Source organism: Nicotiana tomentosiformis, chromosome 12 (genome assembly GCF_000390325.3).
Source record: "Nicotiana tomentosiformis chromosome 12, ASM39032v3, whole genome shotgun sequence".
NCBI classification, from domain to species: Eukaryota; Viridiplantae; Streptophyta; class Magnoliopsida; order Solanales; family Solanaceae; genus Nicotiana; species Nicotiana tomentosiformis.
Genome location: NC_090823.1, coordinates 136,358,399 through 136,374,808, shown reverse-complemented (window position 1 = coordinate 136,374,808; position 16,410 = coordinate 136,358,399). Strand labels below are relative to the sequence as shown.

The 16,410-nt window shown below is 37.7% G+C and overlaps 1 protein-coding gene across 2 annotated transcripts; it reads left to right on the top strand.

Annotated features, from left to right (window-relative positions):
• Nucleotides 1–8,388: 8,388 nt before the first annotated feature.
• LOC104095449 (DEAD-box ATP-dependent RNA helicase 37-like) lies at nt 8,389–14,666 on the top strand. 2 transcript variants are annotated; one of them, XM_009601594.4, is made up of 7 exons: nt 8,396–8,618; nt 9,381–10,282; nt 10,414–10,497; nt 11,191–11,433; nt 11,736–11,903; nt 12,679–12,792; nt 13,696–14,666. In XM_009601594.4, the coding sequence occupies exons 2-7, from the start codon at nt 9,572–9,574 to the stop codon at nt 14,185–14,187; spliced, it is 1,812 nt and encodes a 603-aa protein (XP_009599889.1). In that variant the 5' UTR covers nt 8,396–8,618; nt 9,381–9,571; the 3' UTR covers nt 14,188–14,666. The 2 variants fall into 2 exon arrangements, with proteins under 2 accessions (XP_070048254.1, XP_009599889.1); XM_070192153.1 differs by lacking the exon at nt 12,679–12,792 and having other exon boundaries at nt 8,389–8,618.
• Nucleotides 14,667–16,410: the final 1,744 nt, after the last annotated feature.

Sequence of the window (16,410 nt, the reverse complement as noted above, 5' to 3'; positions counted from 1 at the left end):
TCATTCATATCACGCGAGTTCATTCATCTCGAAGTTGAACTTTTATCATTCCATTCTCTCACAGATGGTGAGGACACGAGCTGCAGTTATTGATGACGTTACCCCAGAGCAGATGTCGTTAGAGGCAGAGGCAGAGGCCGACGAGGAGCACGTGCCGCAGCTAGGGCACCTACCAGAGCAGTAGTTGAGGAGCCGTTAGTAGTTCCAGTTGGGAGGCAGGTACCGAACACGCCTGCAGTTACCCCCGGACTTCAGGAGACCTTAGCACAGTTCCTGAGCATGTTTGGTACATTGGCTTGGGCGGGGTTGATTCCGGTTGCACTACCTATTTCACAAATCGGGAGAGGAGCTCAGACTCCCACCGCCCATACTCCAGAGCAGCGAGTCCACGATGGTCAGGTTCCAGGTGTCATGGCGACACAACCTGTGGTTCCAGTTCAGCCCGTGGTCAAGGCAACAACTTCTGAGGAAGCGCAGCTTAGACTTGCAAGGTTCAAGAAATATGACCCTCCTACTTTCAGTGGTTTGGCTTTAGAGGGTGCACAGGGTTTTCTAGAGGAGTGCCATCGCATTCTCCGCACTATGGGTATTGTTGAGACGAGTGGGGTTGCTTTTACTACGTTCCATCTTAAGGGAGCGGCTTATCAGTGGTGGCGGTCATATGAGTTGGGTAGTCCGACCGAGTCAGCTTCACTTACATGGGTTCAGTTTTCAGAGATGTTCCTGAGATAGTTTGTACCTCAGTCCCTTCGAGATGCATAGTGCGCAGAGTTTGAGCAGCTGCGCCAGGGCACTATGTCAATGTCAGAGTATGCCGTTAGATTCAGTGATTTGGCCAAACATGAACCTCATTTGGTCGCTACAGTTAGAGAGCGTGTTCGTAGATTCATTGAGGGGCTTAGGTTTGGACATAGGGTCTCCACTCCCTAGTCTCTTTTCCAACATAGGGTCTCCACTCTCTAGTTGATGTTATTTTAGACATAGGGTCTTTACTCCCTAGTTTCATTTCCAACATAGGGTTTCCAATCCCTAGTTGATGTTATTTTGGACATAGGGTCTCCATTCCAAAGTCTCTTTTTCAATATAAGGTTTTCACTCCCTAGTTGATTTTATTTTAGACATAGGGTCTCCACTCCCTAGTTAAAGTTATTGTGGACATAGGGTCTCCACCCCGAGTCTCTTTTCCAACATAGGGTCTCCACTTCCTAGTTGATGTTATTTTAGACATAGGGTCTCCACTCCCTAGTCTCTTTGCTAACATAGGGTCTCCACTCCCTAGTTGATTTTATTTTAGACATAAGGTCTATACTCCCTAGTCTCTTTTCAAATATAGGATCTCCACTCCCTAATTGACATTATTTCAGACATAGGGTCTCCACTCCCTAGTCTCTTTTCCAACATAGGGTCTCCACTCCCTAGTTGATGTTATTTTAGACATACGGTCTCCACTCCCTAGTCTCTTTTCCAACATAGGGTTTCTACTTCCTAGTTGATGTTATTTTAGACATAGGGTCTCCACTCCCTAGTATCTTTTGCCAACATAGGATCTCCACTACCTAGTCTCTTTTCCAACATAGGGTCTCCACTCCGTAGTTGAAGTTATTTTAGACATTGGCTCTCCACTCCCTAGTCTCTTTTCGAACATAGGGTCTCCACTCCCTAGTTGATGTTATTTTGGACATAGGGTCTCCACTCCTTAGTTGATTGTTATTTTAGACATAGGGTCTCCAATCCCTAGTCTCTTTTCCAACATAGGTCTCCACTCCCTAGTCGATGTTATTTTAGACATAGGGTCTCTACTCCCTTGTCTATTTTTTCCAACATAGGATCTCCACTTCTTAGTTGATGTTATTTTAGACATAGGGTCTCCATTCCCTAGTCTCTTTTTTAACATAGGGTCTCCACTCCCTAGTCGCTTTTGCCAACATAGGGTCTCCACTCCCTAGTTGATGTTATTTTAGACATAGGGTCTCCACTCCCTAGTCTATTTTCCAACATAGGGGCTCCACTCCCTAGTTGATATTATTTTAGATATAGGGTCTCCACACCCTAGTCTCTTTTTCAACATAGGGTCTCCACTCCCTAGTTGAAGTTATTTTAGACATAGAGTCTCTACTCCCTAGTCACTTTTCCAACATAGGGTCTCTACCCCCTAATTGATTTTATTTTAGACATAGGGTCTCCACTCCCTAGTCTAGTTTCCAACATAGAGTTTCCACTCCCAAGTTTATTTTATTTTAGACATAGGGTCTCCACTCCCTAGTCTCTTTTCCAAAATAGGGTCTCCACTTCATAGTTGATTTTATTTCAGACATAGGGTCTCCACTCCCTAGTCTCTTTCCCAATACAGGGTCTCCACTCCCTAGTTGATATTTCCAACATAGGGTCTTCACTCCCTAGTTGATTTTATTTTTGACATAGGGTCTCCACTCCCTAATCTCTTTTCCAATATAGGGTCTCCACTCCCTAATTGATTTTATTTTAGACATAGGGTCTCCACTCCCTAGTCTCTTTTCCAACATAGGGTCTCCACTCCCTAGTTAAAGTTATTTTGGACATAGGGTCTCCACTCCCTAGTCTCTTTCCAACATAGGGTCTCCACTTCCTAGTTGATGTTATTTTTGACATAGGGTCTCCACTCCCTAGTCTCTTTTCTAACATAGGGTCTCCACTCCCTAGTTGATTTTATTTTAGATATAAGGTCTCCACTCCCTAGTTTCTTTTCCAACATAGGGTCTCCACTCCCTAATTGATGTTATTTCAGACATAAGGTCTCCACTCCCTAGTCTCTTTTCCAACTTAAGGTCTCCACTCCCTAGTTGATGTTATTTTAAAGATAGGGTCTCCACTCCCTAGTCTCTTTTCCAACATAGAGGTTCTACTCCCTAGTTGATGTTATTTTAGACATAGGGTTTCCACTCCCTAGTCTCTTTTGCCAACATAGGGTCTCCACTTCCTAGTTGATTTTATTTTAGACATAGGGTCTCCACTACCTAGTCTCTATTCCAACATAGGGTCTCCACTCCCTAGTTGAAGTTATTTTAGACATAGGGTCTCCACTCCCTAGTCTATTTTCCAACATAGGGTCTCCACTCCCTAGTTGATGTTATTTTAGACATAGGGTATCCACACCCTAGTCTCTTTTTCAACATAGGGTCTCCACTCCCTAGTTGAAGTTATTTTAGATATAGGGTCTCTACTCCCTAGTCTCTTTTCCAACATAGGGTCTCCACCCCTTTGTTGATTTTATTTTAGACATAGGGTCTCCACTCCCTAGTCTAGTTTCCAACATAGGGTTTCCACTCCCAAGTTGAATTTATTTTAGACATAGGGTCTCCACTCCCTAGTCTCTTTTCCAAAATAGGATCTCCACTCCGTAGTTGATTTTATTTCAAACATAGGATCACCACTCCCTAGTCTCGTTCCCAACATAGGGTCTCCACTCCCTAGTTGATGTTTCCAACATAGGGTCTTCACTCCCTAGTTGATTTTATTTTCGACATAGGGTCTCCGCTCCCTAGTCTCTTTTCCAACATAGGGTTTCCACTCCCTAATTGATTTTATTTTAGACATAGGGTCTCCACTCCCTAGTCTCTTTTCCAACATAGGGTCTCTACTCCCTAGTTAAAGTTATTTTGGACATAGGGTCTCTATTCCCAAGTCTCTTTTCCAACATAGGGTCTCCACTCCCTAGTTGATTTTATTTTAGACATAGGGTCTCCACTCCCTAGTTTCTTTTCCAACATAGGGTCTTCACTCTCTTGTTGATGTTATTTTGGATATAGGGTCTCCACTCCCTAGTCTCTTTTCCAACATAGGGTCTCCACTTTCAGTTGATGTTATTTTAGACATAGGGTCTCCACTCCCTAGTCTCTTTTCCAACATAGGGTCTCCACTCCCTAGTTGATTTTATTTTAGACATAGGGTCTCCACTCTTTAGTTTCTTTTCCAACATAGGGTCTCCACTCCCTAATTGATGTTATTTTAGACATAGGGTCTCCACTCCCTAGTCTCTTTTGCAACATAGGGTCTCCACTCCCTAGTTGATGTTATTTTAGACATAGTGTCTCCACTCCCTAGTCTCTTTTCGAACATAGGGTTTTCACTCCCTAGTTGATGTTATTTTCGACATATGGTCTCCACTCCTTAGTCTCTTTTGCCAACATAAGGTCTCCACTCCCTAGTTGATGTTATTTTAGACATAGGGTCTCCACTCCCTAGTCTTTTTTCCGACATATGGTCTCCACTCCCTAGTTGAAGTTATTTTATACATAGGGTCTCCACTCCCTAGTTGATGTTATTTTGGACATAGGGTCTCCACTCCCTAGTTGATTGTTATTTTAGACATATGGTCTCCAATCCCTAGTCTCTTTTCCAACATAGGTTTTCACTCCCTAGTTGATGTTATTTTAGACATAGGGTCTCTACTCCCTAGTCTCTTTTCCAACATAGGGTCTCGACTCCCTAGTTGATGTTATTTTAGACATAGGGTTTTCACTCCCTAGTTGCCTTTTCCAACATAGGGTATCCACTCCTTAGTTGCCTTTTTTCCAACATAGGGTCTCCACTCCCTAGTTGAATTTTATTTTTTATACATAAGGTCTCCACTCCCTAGTCGCCTTTTCCAACATAGGGTCTCCATTCCCTAGTTGAGTTTTTTTTTTTTAGACATAGGATCTCCACTCCCTAGTCTCTTTTCCAAAATAGAGTCTCCACTCCCTAGTTGATGTTATTTTAGACATAGGGTCTCCACTCCCAAGTTGATGTTATTTTAGACCTAGGGTCTCCACTCCCTAGTCTCTTTTCCAACATAGGGTCTCCACTCCCTAGTTGTTTTGATCTTAAATGTACGGTACACTATTCTTTGATATTATTGCCAATATAGGGTATACAATTCCCTGGCCATATTTTTCCAACATTCGGTACACCAATCCTTATTTGAGACATCCTTTTGACAATAATGGAACACCATCCAAAAAAAACAAAAAAAAATATCATGACTTTTTCGGGTTACACCACTCCTGACCTTTTATTGCTTTCAATACAGAAGTAGTTTATAATTTTGTTGCAATAACTCACAAAATTTTCCTAGTGCCAACTGGGGCAGAAAAATTTCGTTTGTTTGTTTGTTTGTTTTGGTGTCTGAGTAGGTTTTACCTCGAGGCATAAGGTTCGAGATGAGCAAAAGAAGAAGTCTCAATTCAGAATAAAAGAAAAGAAAAAATAAGTGAATCCAAAATGCAAAAGGAGTTGAAAAGATATGGAATGCTCAAGACATGACTGAAGCCACGAGCATTGGAGTCCCGTTTTGATTAGAAGAAGCTATAAAACAATGAACTAGAACCTACAACTAGCGAGCATCAAGGTTTAGATCAGAGTCTGCATGAAGAACTAGTCCAGTCAAGACTCAAGATCAAGTTTCAGAAGACTCATAGATAGGAATCTTGTAACTCATAACTGATAGGCTTGTTTAGTTTCTTTTTTATTTTGATATAATAGCAGGACATCGGACCGGAGCCTCGACGGAACCTCACGCGACTCCTCAACTCACCATTCCATCATTCTCCTTGAACTACACGCGACCTGATTCCCCTATAACCCGGGATATGTAGGCTATCCAAAACCAGGACTCGGTTGCACCCTATCTTTTATTTCTTTTCCTTTTGAATAATGGTTTGGTCAAAAATTAGTCACATGGCTCATCTAGTCTTTGCCTAAAATTTCTTCATGTTTCCAAGCAAAGAGGGGCAGCTGTGAGCACCTAATTTTTTACTATATTTGAATTTTTATCACTTTCTACTATGTAAATATTTTTAGAAATTTAATATATATTTTTTAGCTTTGTTACATTTATTTTATATAGGGTAAAAATTAATAATAATTTAAAAGGTCAATTATTACTATTAGTATTATTTTAATTTTAATTTTAATTTTTATCTTTATTTTAAATGAATTAAAAAACCAAAATAAATTAAATATTTTTTTAAAAAAGAATTTAGGATGGGAATTAGGAAAATAGGAAAAGTAGAAATATAAAATTATAAAATAAAATTTAAAAGTAGGTGGAAATTATTTAATAAAAAATTAAAAGAAAGTGGAAAATTAAAAGAATAAAAGTAAAAGAATGTGGAAATTTAAAAATAAAAATTAAAAGAAAGTTGGAATTAAAAAATAAAAGTAAATGTAGCTGAATTTGTTTTTTGAAAAAAAAAGTAAAAGAAAGTGGAAATTAAAAAAAAAAAAAGTAAAGTAAAATAAGTGAAAAATAAATAAAAAAAGAAAAGTAAAAAAGTGAGAATTTAAATATAATAAAAGTAAAAAAGTGATAAATTTAAAAATTAAAATTAAAGGAAAGTGGAAAATTATTTTTTTTTTTAAAAGAAGAAAAATGGGAAGTGAGAATTTTTTAATTAAAAAATCTGAAAAATTTCGAAATATTTTCTATAAATAGAAGAGAAGTGTGAGGAGAAAAAAAGTAGGAGAGAAAGGAAAAAAAGAGAGGGGAGGGTTTTGAAGAGAAATGTTTTTGCTTGTTCTACGCTAAGGAAAATTCTATTCGTGTCATTCTTTCTTCGTCTTTCTTTCGAAAAAATCAGCAACTTCACCACCCCAAAGCCACCAGCCCTTGACCACTTTTGAGCCATCATTAACCAAAAAAAAATTCTAAGAATAGCCATTAAATCATCGGTTTTGCAAGGTCGATTGAGGTTGCAAGTTGAGATTTTCCGCTCGAGTTTTTCGCGGTCCGAATGGTCCAATTGAGAGCTATCCGATCATTGAGTGGTTGTAATTTAAATCCATAATCATCAATACAAATGTTCACTTCTCTTTCTATTTTGTTTTCTCATTAATGTTCTGGGTCACTCTGTTTTAATTTAACTTTGAGTATGATATAGTCGAGTTTGCATCTGAGTGTGCTAAGATTAATTTGTTCTCATATTGAGCATTTGTTAAGATTAATTTATTGTCCTTTTTGGTAGTTCATATGGTTAATCTTATTGATGAATATGTATTAATTTGTTACTTTTCTTGTTTATTCAATGAAGTAATGTCTTTCCATTTTAGCATGCTTTAGTTTCATTTTGATCTCATATCTTAGTGACTAAATTGGGTCTCCCCGTATCTATCTATTCCTATCATAAATTTAGTATAGTTTCAAATATTGTTAGCAGTAAAATTATAAGAGATTAGGTTGGACCGTGATTGGTATAAGACTTTAATTGGACTTTCCTAGCGTATTTATGGGCTAATTGTTGCCCAGGACCAAAAACAAATAAATATTCACAAGCTAGCCGACTTTTTCATAATTAATTTACTTCATTTCCTCCACATCAATATCCATACCTCACGACCTTATAATAATCTCAAAATTAGTAATTGAATAATATTCGAACATCGTAGCTTGCTTTATGCGCGATTAATAATAAATCATCATGACTATGAGTACGGTTCTCGTGGCATAGTCATGATACGTAAACCCCAATTCAAGTGCGTGTTTCACGCGACTTGACCATAACTTCAAATAATAATAGAAATAAATATGTTGTAAATCGTGGATGCGTTTCACGTGGCGCGGTTTGCAATGTGTACCAAAACGACAAGTGTACGACATCGTAGCTTGTTCAAATAAATTTCATAAATACTAAAAACGGATAAGCAAATAATTAAAAGTGGTCAAAAGGTAAAATGCACAATAGGTTTAAAACATGTAATAAGTCAGATAATTAGGCTAAGTATTAATTGTTAAGCGACCGTGCTAAAATCACGGAACTCGAAAGTGCCTCACACCTTCTCCCGGGTTAATATAATTCCTTACCCGGTCTTCTATGTTTGCGGACCATAAATAAAGTCAATCTCCTCGATTTGGAATTTTAAAATAAACCGGTGACTTGGAACACCATAATAATTATCCCAAGTGGCGACTCTGATTCGATAAATAATCTTATTTCGAATAATGTCAATTTAATTGGAAAAACTCTCATATCCCCTCGGGAAAAAAGAGGTGTGACAATTATTAATTAAACATAAAAATGTAACAATATTGGTGATAATTTTGCAACTTCACTCTACATTTTTTAATTCGATAAACAATAACAAACTCAATTTAATTTTACAAGTGAAATTTGGGAATAATGGTGTATACACACTTATTTTTATTTTATAGAGATAAAAAGGTATTTTCGATAAGTCGCTCAAGAAAAAATAAAATATAATTAATAGCAATAAGTATAATAAGATAATGAGAGCAAAGAGGAACACGTAGTAATAGAAAATGAGAGGTGAGAACAAAAATTTAGCCCAGCCGCAATAGGGAGAAGGTAAGCAGAACGTGCGGAGAAGAAGTGTGAAAAACGCCCCCAAAATTTGCTATTGGGTCTTTCTCTCGTGTTTGTTGTTTGTTGTTTGTTTGTTTGGTTGTTTTCTATTTCTTTCAAACCCTTTTCCCCTTTATTTCCACTTTACGTTGAATCAGCGGAGACGCATAAAGGAAGTTAGAGAGAGAAAGCACATATATATGTACAACACTCCTCAGATATTTTTAGCATTTTCCGATCGCACTTTTCTTCTTCTCTTCTTCCTCCTCAAACTTAGGGTTTCTTCTCTTCACTTCTTTCATTGTATGTATCTTCACTTCCCTCTCTCTCTTTAACTTTCTCATGCTTCAGATGTCTATTCCTTATTTTATTTGTTTTGGTTTTTATCTGAATTCTATGTGTTTTGATGTGTATCTCTTGTAAAGATTGCTGTTTTCTGTTGTACGTTTTTTAAAAAGCAGAGTTTTGGTTCATTTTCTTTGTTTTTTTTTAATTTTAATCTCAATTCTATGTGGTTACATGTGCTAATTCAGCAATTATTTTGTTTTTGCTGTTTCTTTTTTTTTTTTTGAAAGCCAGAATCTTTTTTGCATTTTCCTTTGTTGTTGTTGGGTTGGAATGTTTTTTCGTTTTCTCGTTTTTATCTGAAAATGTGCTTATTTTGCAGTGCTTTTCGTTTTTGCTGTCTTGGGGTTTTTTAAAGTAGAATTTTGGCAGCATTTTATCTGTTTCTCTTGCTTTGTCTTTGAAAGAAGAATTCTTTTTTGTTTCATTTTATTTGATTGGATTCTATGTGGGTTTGATGTTTCTATTATTATGCAATCATTTGTTTTTTTTCTTTTGCTGTTTTGGTTCTCCGAAATGCAGAATATTGGTTGCATTTTCTCTATTTTTGTTGGTTAGGTTGCATTTTCTGGATATCAGTAGTTGTGCATGTTTTACATGCTCGATCAGTTGTAAGACCACCATTTTGGTGTTTGAATATTATTGTCCTGCATGTAAAATTTGAATATGTTTGCTGATGTTCTTTTTTTCTTGTTTTGATTTGTTATGAAATATCATCAGGCTTGAGAGTTGATTTGATGTTGACGAAAATTGTTAGCTTTTTAGTGGAATTCTGGTGCTAGGAAGGAGAAATAACTTGCATTTGAGGGTTTCTTAACCTATCCCTGTTGAAAAAAAGGTTAGCTGAATTTTGTGTTGGTAGAAAGGACTTGTGTGAAGGTATTGGGTTTTGATTTCTGGGTGTTTTGACTATGCCAACATCGTGGGCTGATTCGGTTTCTGCAGCCGAGAATCTGGCTGCTGCTGCTCCCCCAAAGTCAGCATATGTTCCACCACATCTTAGAAATAGACCTGCTTCAACTGATCCTCCTGCTCAGGCTTCCTATGCTGGGGCTGCTGCATCTGGTCAGGGCCAAAGTGGTTATGGTGGCCCAAATGTAGGTGGAAGTCGTTGGAGTGGTCCTAGGAATGATTTCCAATCTGGTTATGGTGGTGGAGGAGGCCGTGGCGGGGGCTGGAATAGCAGAACAGGTGGTTGGGATCGGGGGAGGGAACGGGAAGCTAACCCCTTTGCAGATGATGATGCTGAACCCTTTGTTGAACCAGAGAATTCTGGGATCAACTTTGATGCGTACGAGGATATTCCTGTGGAGACAAGTGGGGATAATGTGCCCCCTCCTGTGAACACTTTTGCTGAGATTGATTTAGGTGAAGCTGTAAACCAAAATATCAGGAGATGCAAGTATGTTAAGCCAACCCCTGTGCAACGGCATGCTATACCAATTGTATTCTCTGGTAAAGATTTGATGGCTTGTGCTCAGACTGGTTCTGGCAAAACTGCTGCTTTCTGCTTCCCCATCATAAGCGGAATCATGCGGGGGCAATTTCCAAGACCTCCACGTCCGCGGGTGGCATTTCCACTGGCTCTTATTCTTTCTCCGACAAGGGAGCTCTCATGCCAAGTAAGTTTATGGGGCTTGTTGGTCTATGCACTCAAAAGGGCGGGGGAAAGAAGAACAATTTGGTTTCTTTGGACTATGCTGTATGGTTTGATTTTCAAAAAAGTTATTGAATGTCATGTTTTGGCTTGTAGATCCATGATGAAGCTAAGAAATTCGCATATCAAACTGGTGTCAGGGTGGTTGTTGCTTATGGTGGTGCTCCCATAAACCAACAGGTTGTATTTCTTCTCTTGTTTGCTTGGTGCTTTCACTTTTTGCCTATTCTATTCAGCTGAGATCGTTCTGTGGCATCTATTTGGATTTTCATGCAAGCGCATTATTTGTTATGCCCTTGTTGCTCAATTACCTACAGTTCTCTTGGTTATTTGGTTTCTAAAGAAGACAGGACTATACTTGTGTCCTACACTCGAGACGTTGTCCTGGAGATTCCTCTACAGTGATAAAGGATAAAAGTTTTTACGTTGATTGGGGATAAAGCCATCGGTCATAGGCCAGTTTTACCATTTCTATGTTGAGGCTGTTTGAACTTCTCATGCCTATCAGAGAGATCATTTTTTTGTGAAAGAAGAACATTGTTTTCATTGAAGCTCGATCTTGCCTGCACTTGTCATATTTTTACACCTGCTTTATCTTTCCCAATTTTGTTTGATGTCTTACAGAAGTTGTACACGTGTGAAATTGGCCTTCAATTCAGTGAATTTTATCTTTCAGCAAGAGGTTCTTTCTAGTCTAATTACATGACAATTTTTGAATGGTTTACAAGATAGTGAATATGCAAATTGTTGTATGGTTTCACGCATGCATTATGAGAGAGAGAGACTTCATATGTGCCCAATAAATATATTAAAATGTCTATCATCATTAAAAGCAGTTCAGAGTTGCTTATAGATGTTTTTGGGGTGTGTCAGCTTCGAGAACTAGAGAGGGGAGTGCATATTCTTGTGGCAACACCTGGACGATTGGTTGATTTACTTGAGAGAGCTAGAGTCTCGTTACAGATGATAAGGTACTTGGCTTTAGATGAGGCAGATCGAATGCTTGATATGGGTTTTGAACCTCAAATAAGGAAAATTGTGCAACAAATGGACATGCCTCCACCAGGTGCAAGACAGACAATGCTATTCAGTGCCACTTTTCCCAAAGAGATTCAGGTCAGTTCTCTGTTTGGACGGGCTCTTTGCCTTTCAACCTATTCTCTCTCTTTTAACCTTTTTAAAATTAAAAGTTTAAATCTTGATCATCCTGTAGACTTATATTTTTGAATTTAAAGCAGGATATGCCTCTTGCTGCCACAATATTTATTTACATTGTTCTCGAGCTGACCTGAGTTTTTCTGTTTCTCCTCAGTTGTTTTTTGCCTATATCTACGCTCAATTAATAGCATAAGGAGTGAATTGGTATGATCAATGTGAATATACATTTTTGTGACAAGTTTGCTACTTCCATATTGCAGAGACTGGCATTGGATTTTCTTTCAAATTATATCTTTTTGGCCGTGGGAAGGGTTGGCTCTAGTACTGATCTGATTGTCCAAAGAGTTGAATACGTTCAGGAGACTGACAAGAGAAGCCACTTGATGGATCTCCTTCATGCACAGAGGGCAAATGGTGCTCATGGCAAGGTATTAGCCATCTGTTATTCGATTTGACTTAATTATTGGTGTTTATTAGGTAGGCTGAGCAATCGAATGCTGTTCCGGCCTGTAAGTATACATTCTGAACCTTCCGTTTCATTGTTAGTTGGTGGCAAAGCATTCATAGTGGAAGTTAGGTACTTGCCTGTATTCTTCTGAAGTATTGCCTTGTTCTATATAGGGGTTTTCAGGATTGGAGACTATATCTGTATCTTTAATAGAGAACCTGAGAATTTCAAAACTAATTGTGTTGTCTAATGTGATAATTCTTGGAATTTAGTCATTTATTGATGGTGATGCTAATGACAGGCCAAAGTTTGAGAAATTAGAGGTAGAACAGTCTAAAGATTAATGAAGATGTTAAAGCAGATAGTCGTTGGACAAGTGAGGCTTGCTCAGTTGGTAAAAGCACCTCCACCTACGACCGTTAGGTCCTGGGTTCGAGTCACGCTGGAGGGGAAGTCTGGAAACACTATAGATCCTCCTAATTTGGGAGGGTTTAAAAGAAAAAAATCCTTATAAAAAAAAGCAGATAGTCGTTGCTTAAAATTAGCAATTTGCACAAGTTGCTGCATTCCTGGTTTAGCATGTTATGTTAGTGTTCAACCATATTGAAGAGTGAGATGCACAAGTGAATCTTATGGCTGTTCTTTACTATTTGTCCTGTGAGAGACAGTTCAATTTTCTTTTCCTATTTAATCTTTGGCTCAAGTGCCAGAAATTGTTGTTTGAAATTGTAATTCGGCTGGTCTTTAATTTTCAGCAAGCTCTTACCCTTGTTTTTGTTGAGACGAAAAAAGGAGCTGATTCATTGGAGAATTGGCTTTGTATGAATGGTTTCCCTGCTACTGCTATTCATGGCGATAGAACTCAGCAGGTATCGATGCTTTCTCTAGTGTGATTCTGGTTGGTTGATCTCGGGAGACATTTAGCTCTGATATGGTTGTTTATTCTCTATTATAAGTGATGTGCTTTTTGACCTTTTTCCTGATTCTCTTACGCTTGTTTGTATTTTTTCACGAGTTCAAATAAACTTTTTTGGTGTGTCTTTTTGGCTGACTTAAAATGTGTCCAGTTCCCGGATTTTCTCATAAAAAAATGTCCAGTCCCCGTGTTCTCTTTTGAATCAGAACCATGGAGAATGGAGGGTGATTTTATATTGATCCTCTGGGTTTAGCTGTGTTCGGAAGGCAATGCTCTAGAAACTGGGCATGTGAAACTTCTGTTCTTGCTTTTCCTTTATCTTCTCTTGTTTATAGAAGAATGAAGATGTGAAATGCTGCTCCCTTAGAAGAGTGAAGTATACACACTAACATTGGAAGAACTTGGGATTAGTTCCCAACTCTTCTTCCTTTTATTTGATCACTAGAGTCCTATCTCAACTGTCTCATATTTCAACTCTTGGGGATAGAGTACTTCTCTTTGTTGGAGCAGTTAGTACCTCTCAGCACCTTCTGGTAATATCTGTATGCCATTGTAATATTTTTGGGCTGCATGTTGTCCAAGATCATCTCTGCTATAGCGGATTCCTTGTCTGATAATAATTTACAGATTGCTAAAGTTAACTGGTTAAATTAGCTTCTGTCTTTTGGAGCATAGTATCTCTCTTCAATCGAATCAGGTTCACGATGCCTTTACTGATATATCTACTTTGGTGTTATAGTTATCATTAGTCTAAGATCTGCGGAACCTTTTCTACCTTACTCCTTGAAGTAGCTTGTTCTGGATGGGATTTCACTTTATTTTTCCCCTTGATCTTATTGTTGTGCATTGATGGCAGGAAAGGGAACATGCCCTGAGATCCTTCAAAAGTGGTAACACACCAATCTTGGTTGCAACGGATGTGGCAGCACGTGGTCTTGATATACCCCACGTTGCACATGTTGTCAACTTTGACATTCCAAATGACATTGATGATTATGTCCACCGTATTGGAAGGACAGGGCGAGCAGGAAAAACAGGTTTAGCAACAGCTTTCTTTAACGAGAACAATTCGTCAGTGGCAAGAGCACTGGCTGATCTGATGGAAGAAGCAAACCAAGAAGTACCTGCTTGGCTCTCTCGCTATGCTGCTCGATCTTCACATGGAGGCGGCAAAAATCGTCGTGGTGGAAATCGTTTTGGCGGGCGTGATTTCCGAAAGGATTCCTCTTTCAATCGAGGGGCCACAGACTACTATGGTGGGGGGGCCAATATGAGCAGTGGCTATGGTGCATCTGGTGGTTATGCTGCATCATATGGTGGTGCAGGTGTGACTAGTGCCTGGGACTAACCACCCACATTTTGCAAATTCAGAAATAGTTTCAATTTTGCAGTAGCTGGTCTCTACTCACTGTAGTGTTCACTCTTTATTTTGCTCATTTTTGTTAGTTTTGACGTTCTGTAGAAGTCTTCGCTGCAATGGTGGTCTGGGTTGTTGGGACGTAGTTGGGGCTCAATGGGGATGTGTAAATCCTGGCAGGTGGTGGTGAATAATTACTAACATATTAGGATTTACTTTGCCTTTCTTAACTTCTCCCTTTGCTCTAACATTTGGTAGGGTGATGGTATGTGTTAAAAGAGTATTGGGGGGGGGGGGGGGGGGGGAGTTATGTTTCTGCCAGCAATAGATTTATATATCTCTTAGGTATATTCTTTTATCAAACCAAATGTATTGGTTGTAGATTTCTGGTGCAGAGCCCTATGAAGTGTAGTGTTCAACTCTAACCACTGTTGAAATATTACAAAGTCAGTGCCAAGTTTTGTACTGTATTACTTTTCTCTCCAGAGTAAGTTCTTGAATTGTTTTTGTTATGTTATTATTTTCATTCATAAGGCAGTGGTAGTAACTTTGCATTAGCTGATTATTTATATAACCAACGGTAAGGTTAATTTTTTGCCTATCGGTGAAAGGTTAAGTGGGCGGTTAGACATAAAAATTGTAATTTTTGAAAAAAGTAGCATTTGAAGTAAGGTTGAAAAATGATATTTGGAATTTGAAATTATGTTTAGGTATGCATTTCACTTGAAAAAATATTTCAGTTTTGTGAATGGGAAAAAAAATTAAAAATTTTGAAAAAGTGGTCCAAACTATTTTTTGGTTTTTGAAAAATTCATTTTCGATTTTTTTTTAAAAAAGAACTTGTAAAATTTCATGGACAAACATATTTTTGAAAAAAAATTCAAAAAAAAAGAATTTTTTTTATGGACAGACGGGTCCTAAATCTTTGCATACGGAGTGGTGACTTCTAGTTTTGCGGTTGCTTATCTTTTCTACTATTTGAGTTACTGTTGAATTTGTATTTATTTAGCAGACTTTTAAGAACATATCAAGTTGTTCTTATATTGCAGAAAAAATTGATCAAATTAATTTTATCAATTACCACTTATTAAATTGTTAAAGAATCCAGTTTTCTAATGAATATTTAGCCCTTAATTAACTGCAGAAAATAAGCTTATTAAACATGTCTAACATCAAAGTGAGCATTATATTTTTGTAGCTATCTTTTAAAATTTCCATGGAAAGACTTGTACATTGATTACTATCTATCACTCATTTGGAATTGTCCCTTTCTTTTCTTTCTTCACAAAAAGATGCTATAAATGTGATGTAGAAATAGGAAGGAACAAGTAGCCCCCCAGACTTGTGCATTGACTTGAGCTATATATGGTCTCTTCAACAATTACTAATGACAAAGAAAAAGTTTGTCCCTTGTAGCTTTCGTTTGAAATTTCCATGGAAAGACTTGTGCATTGACTTGAACTAAACATTGGGTTATTTATTTCTTATTTTAGTAATTAGATAAATATTGTTACCCTAATGATGAAGTTAAAAAATTCAAGAATTTCACTTTTTCTTAACATTAAACCAATTACGTATTTGTCTATTTGAAAAAAAAAACCCGGCCCTAGATATGATTCTTGTGAATTGAGCTTCAACATTTTTTTTAATTCCCTTATGGAAGGCTTGTAAGGAGGAAGATATTTTGGATTTTTGAGTTTCCTCAAAGAGGGCTTATAAGAGGAAAATATTTTGGATTTGGAATTTGATGTATCAAGGAAAGACTTCAAAGTAAACAATAGAAGACCACACATACACGTTTTGATTTATTTTTTGAATTTTCTTGGAAACGATCCTTTTGCAAAGATTTTCGGTTAATTGTGACCCAAGTGGCCAGATTCGTCCAGCTAAGGACGAGAGAAACCGCACCCATAACAAGTTGCCTACTTGACACAAGGTCAAGTATACACCACAGAATTGAGGATAGGCCTTTTTATCCTCATTATATTTGGTAGAAGTTTTGGAATATGGCTTAGTCCTTTTATAAATTTGTTTATATTTATTTCTATTGTGATAAAACCCATCTATATTGTGGATTACCAACAAAGGAGAAAAAGTAATTTAAAAATTAGAAAATTACTGCATTATCCTAAAAGGGATGACAACTTCCGGGGCAAAGTCGAACATCAAATTCCCAAGTCTTTGAAATAAAAACTGAATATTCTACTATAAAAA

Coding starts and splice junctions, on each gene's coding strand:
- LOC104095449 (XM_009601594.4), top strand. CDS start 9,572: ATGCCAACATCGTGGGCTGATTCGGTTTCTGCAGCCGAGAATCTGGCT. Junction 10,283..10,413: donor CAAGGGAGCTCTCATGCCAA/GTAAGTTTATGG, acceptor TTTGGCTTGTAG/ATCCATGATGAAGCTAAGAA. Junction 10,498..11,190: donor GTGCTCCCATAAACCAACAG/GTTGTATTTCTT, acceptor GGGGTGTGTCAG/CTTCGAGAACTAGAGAGGGG.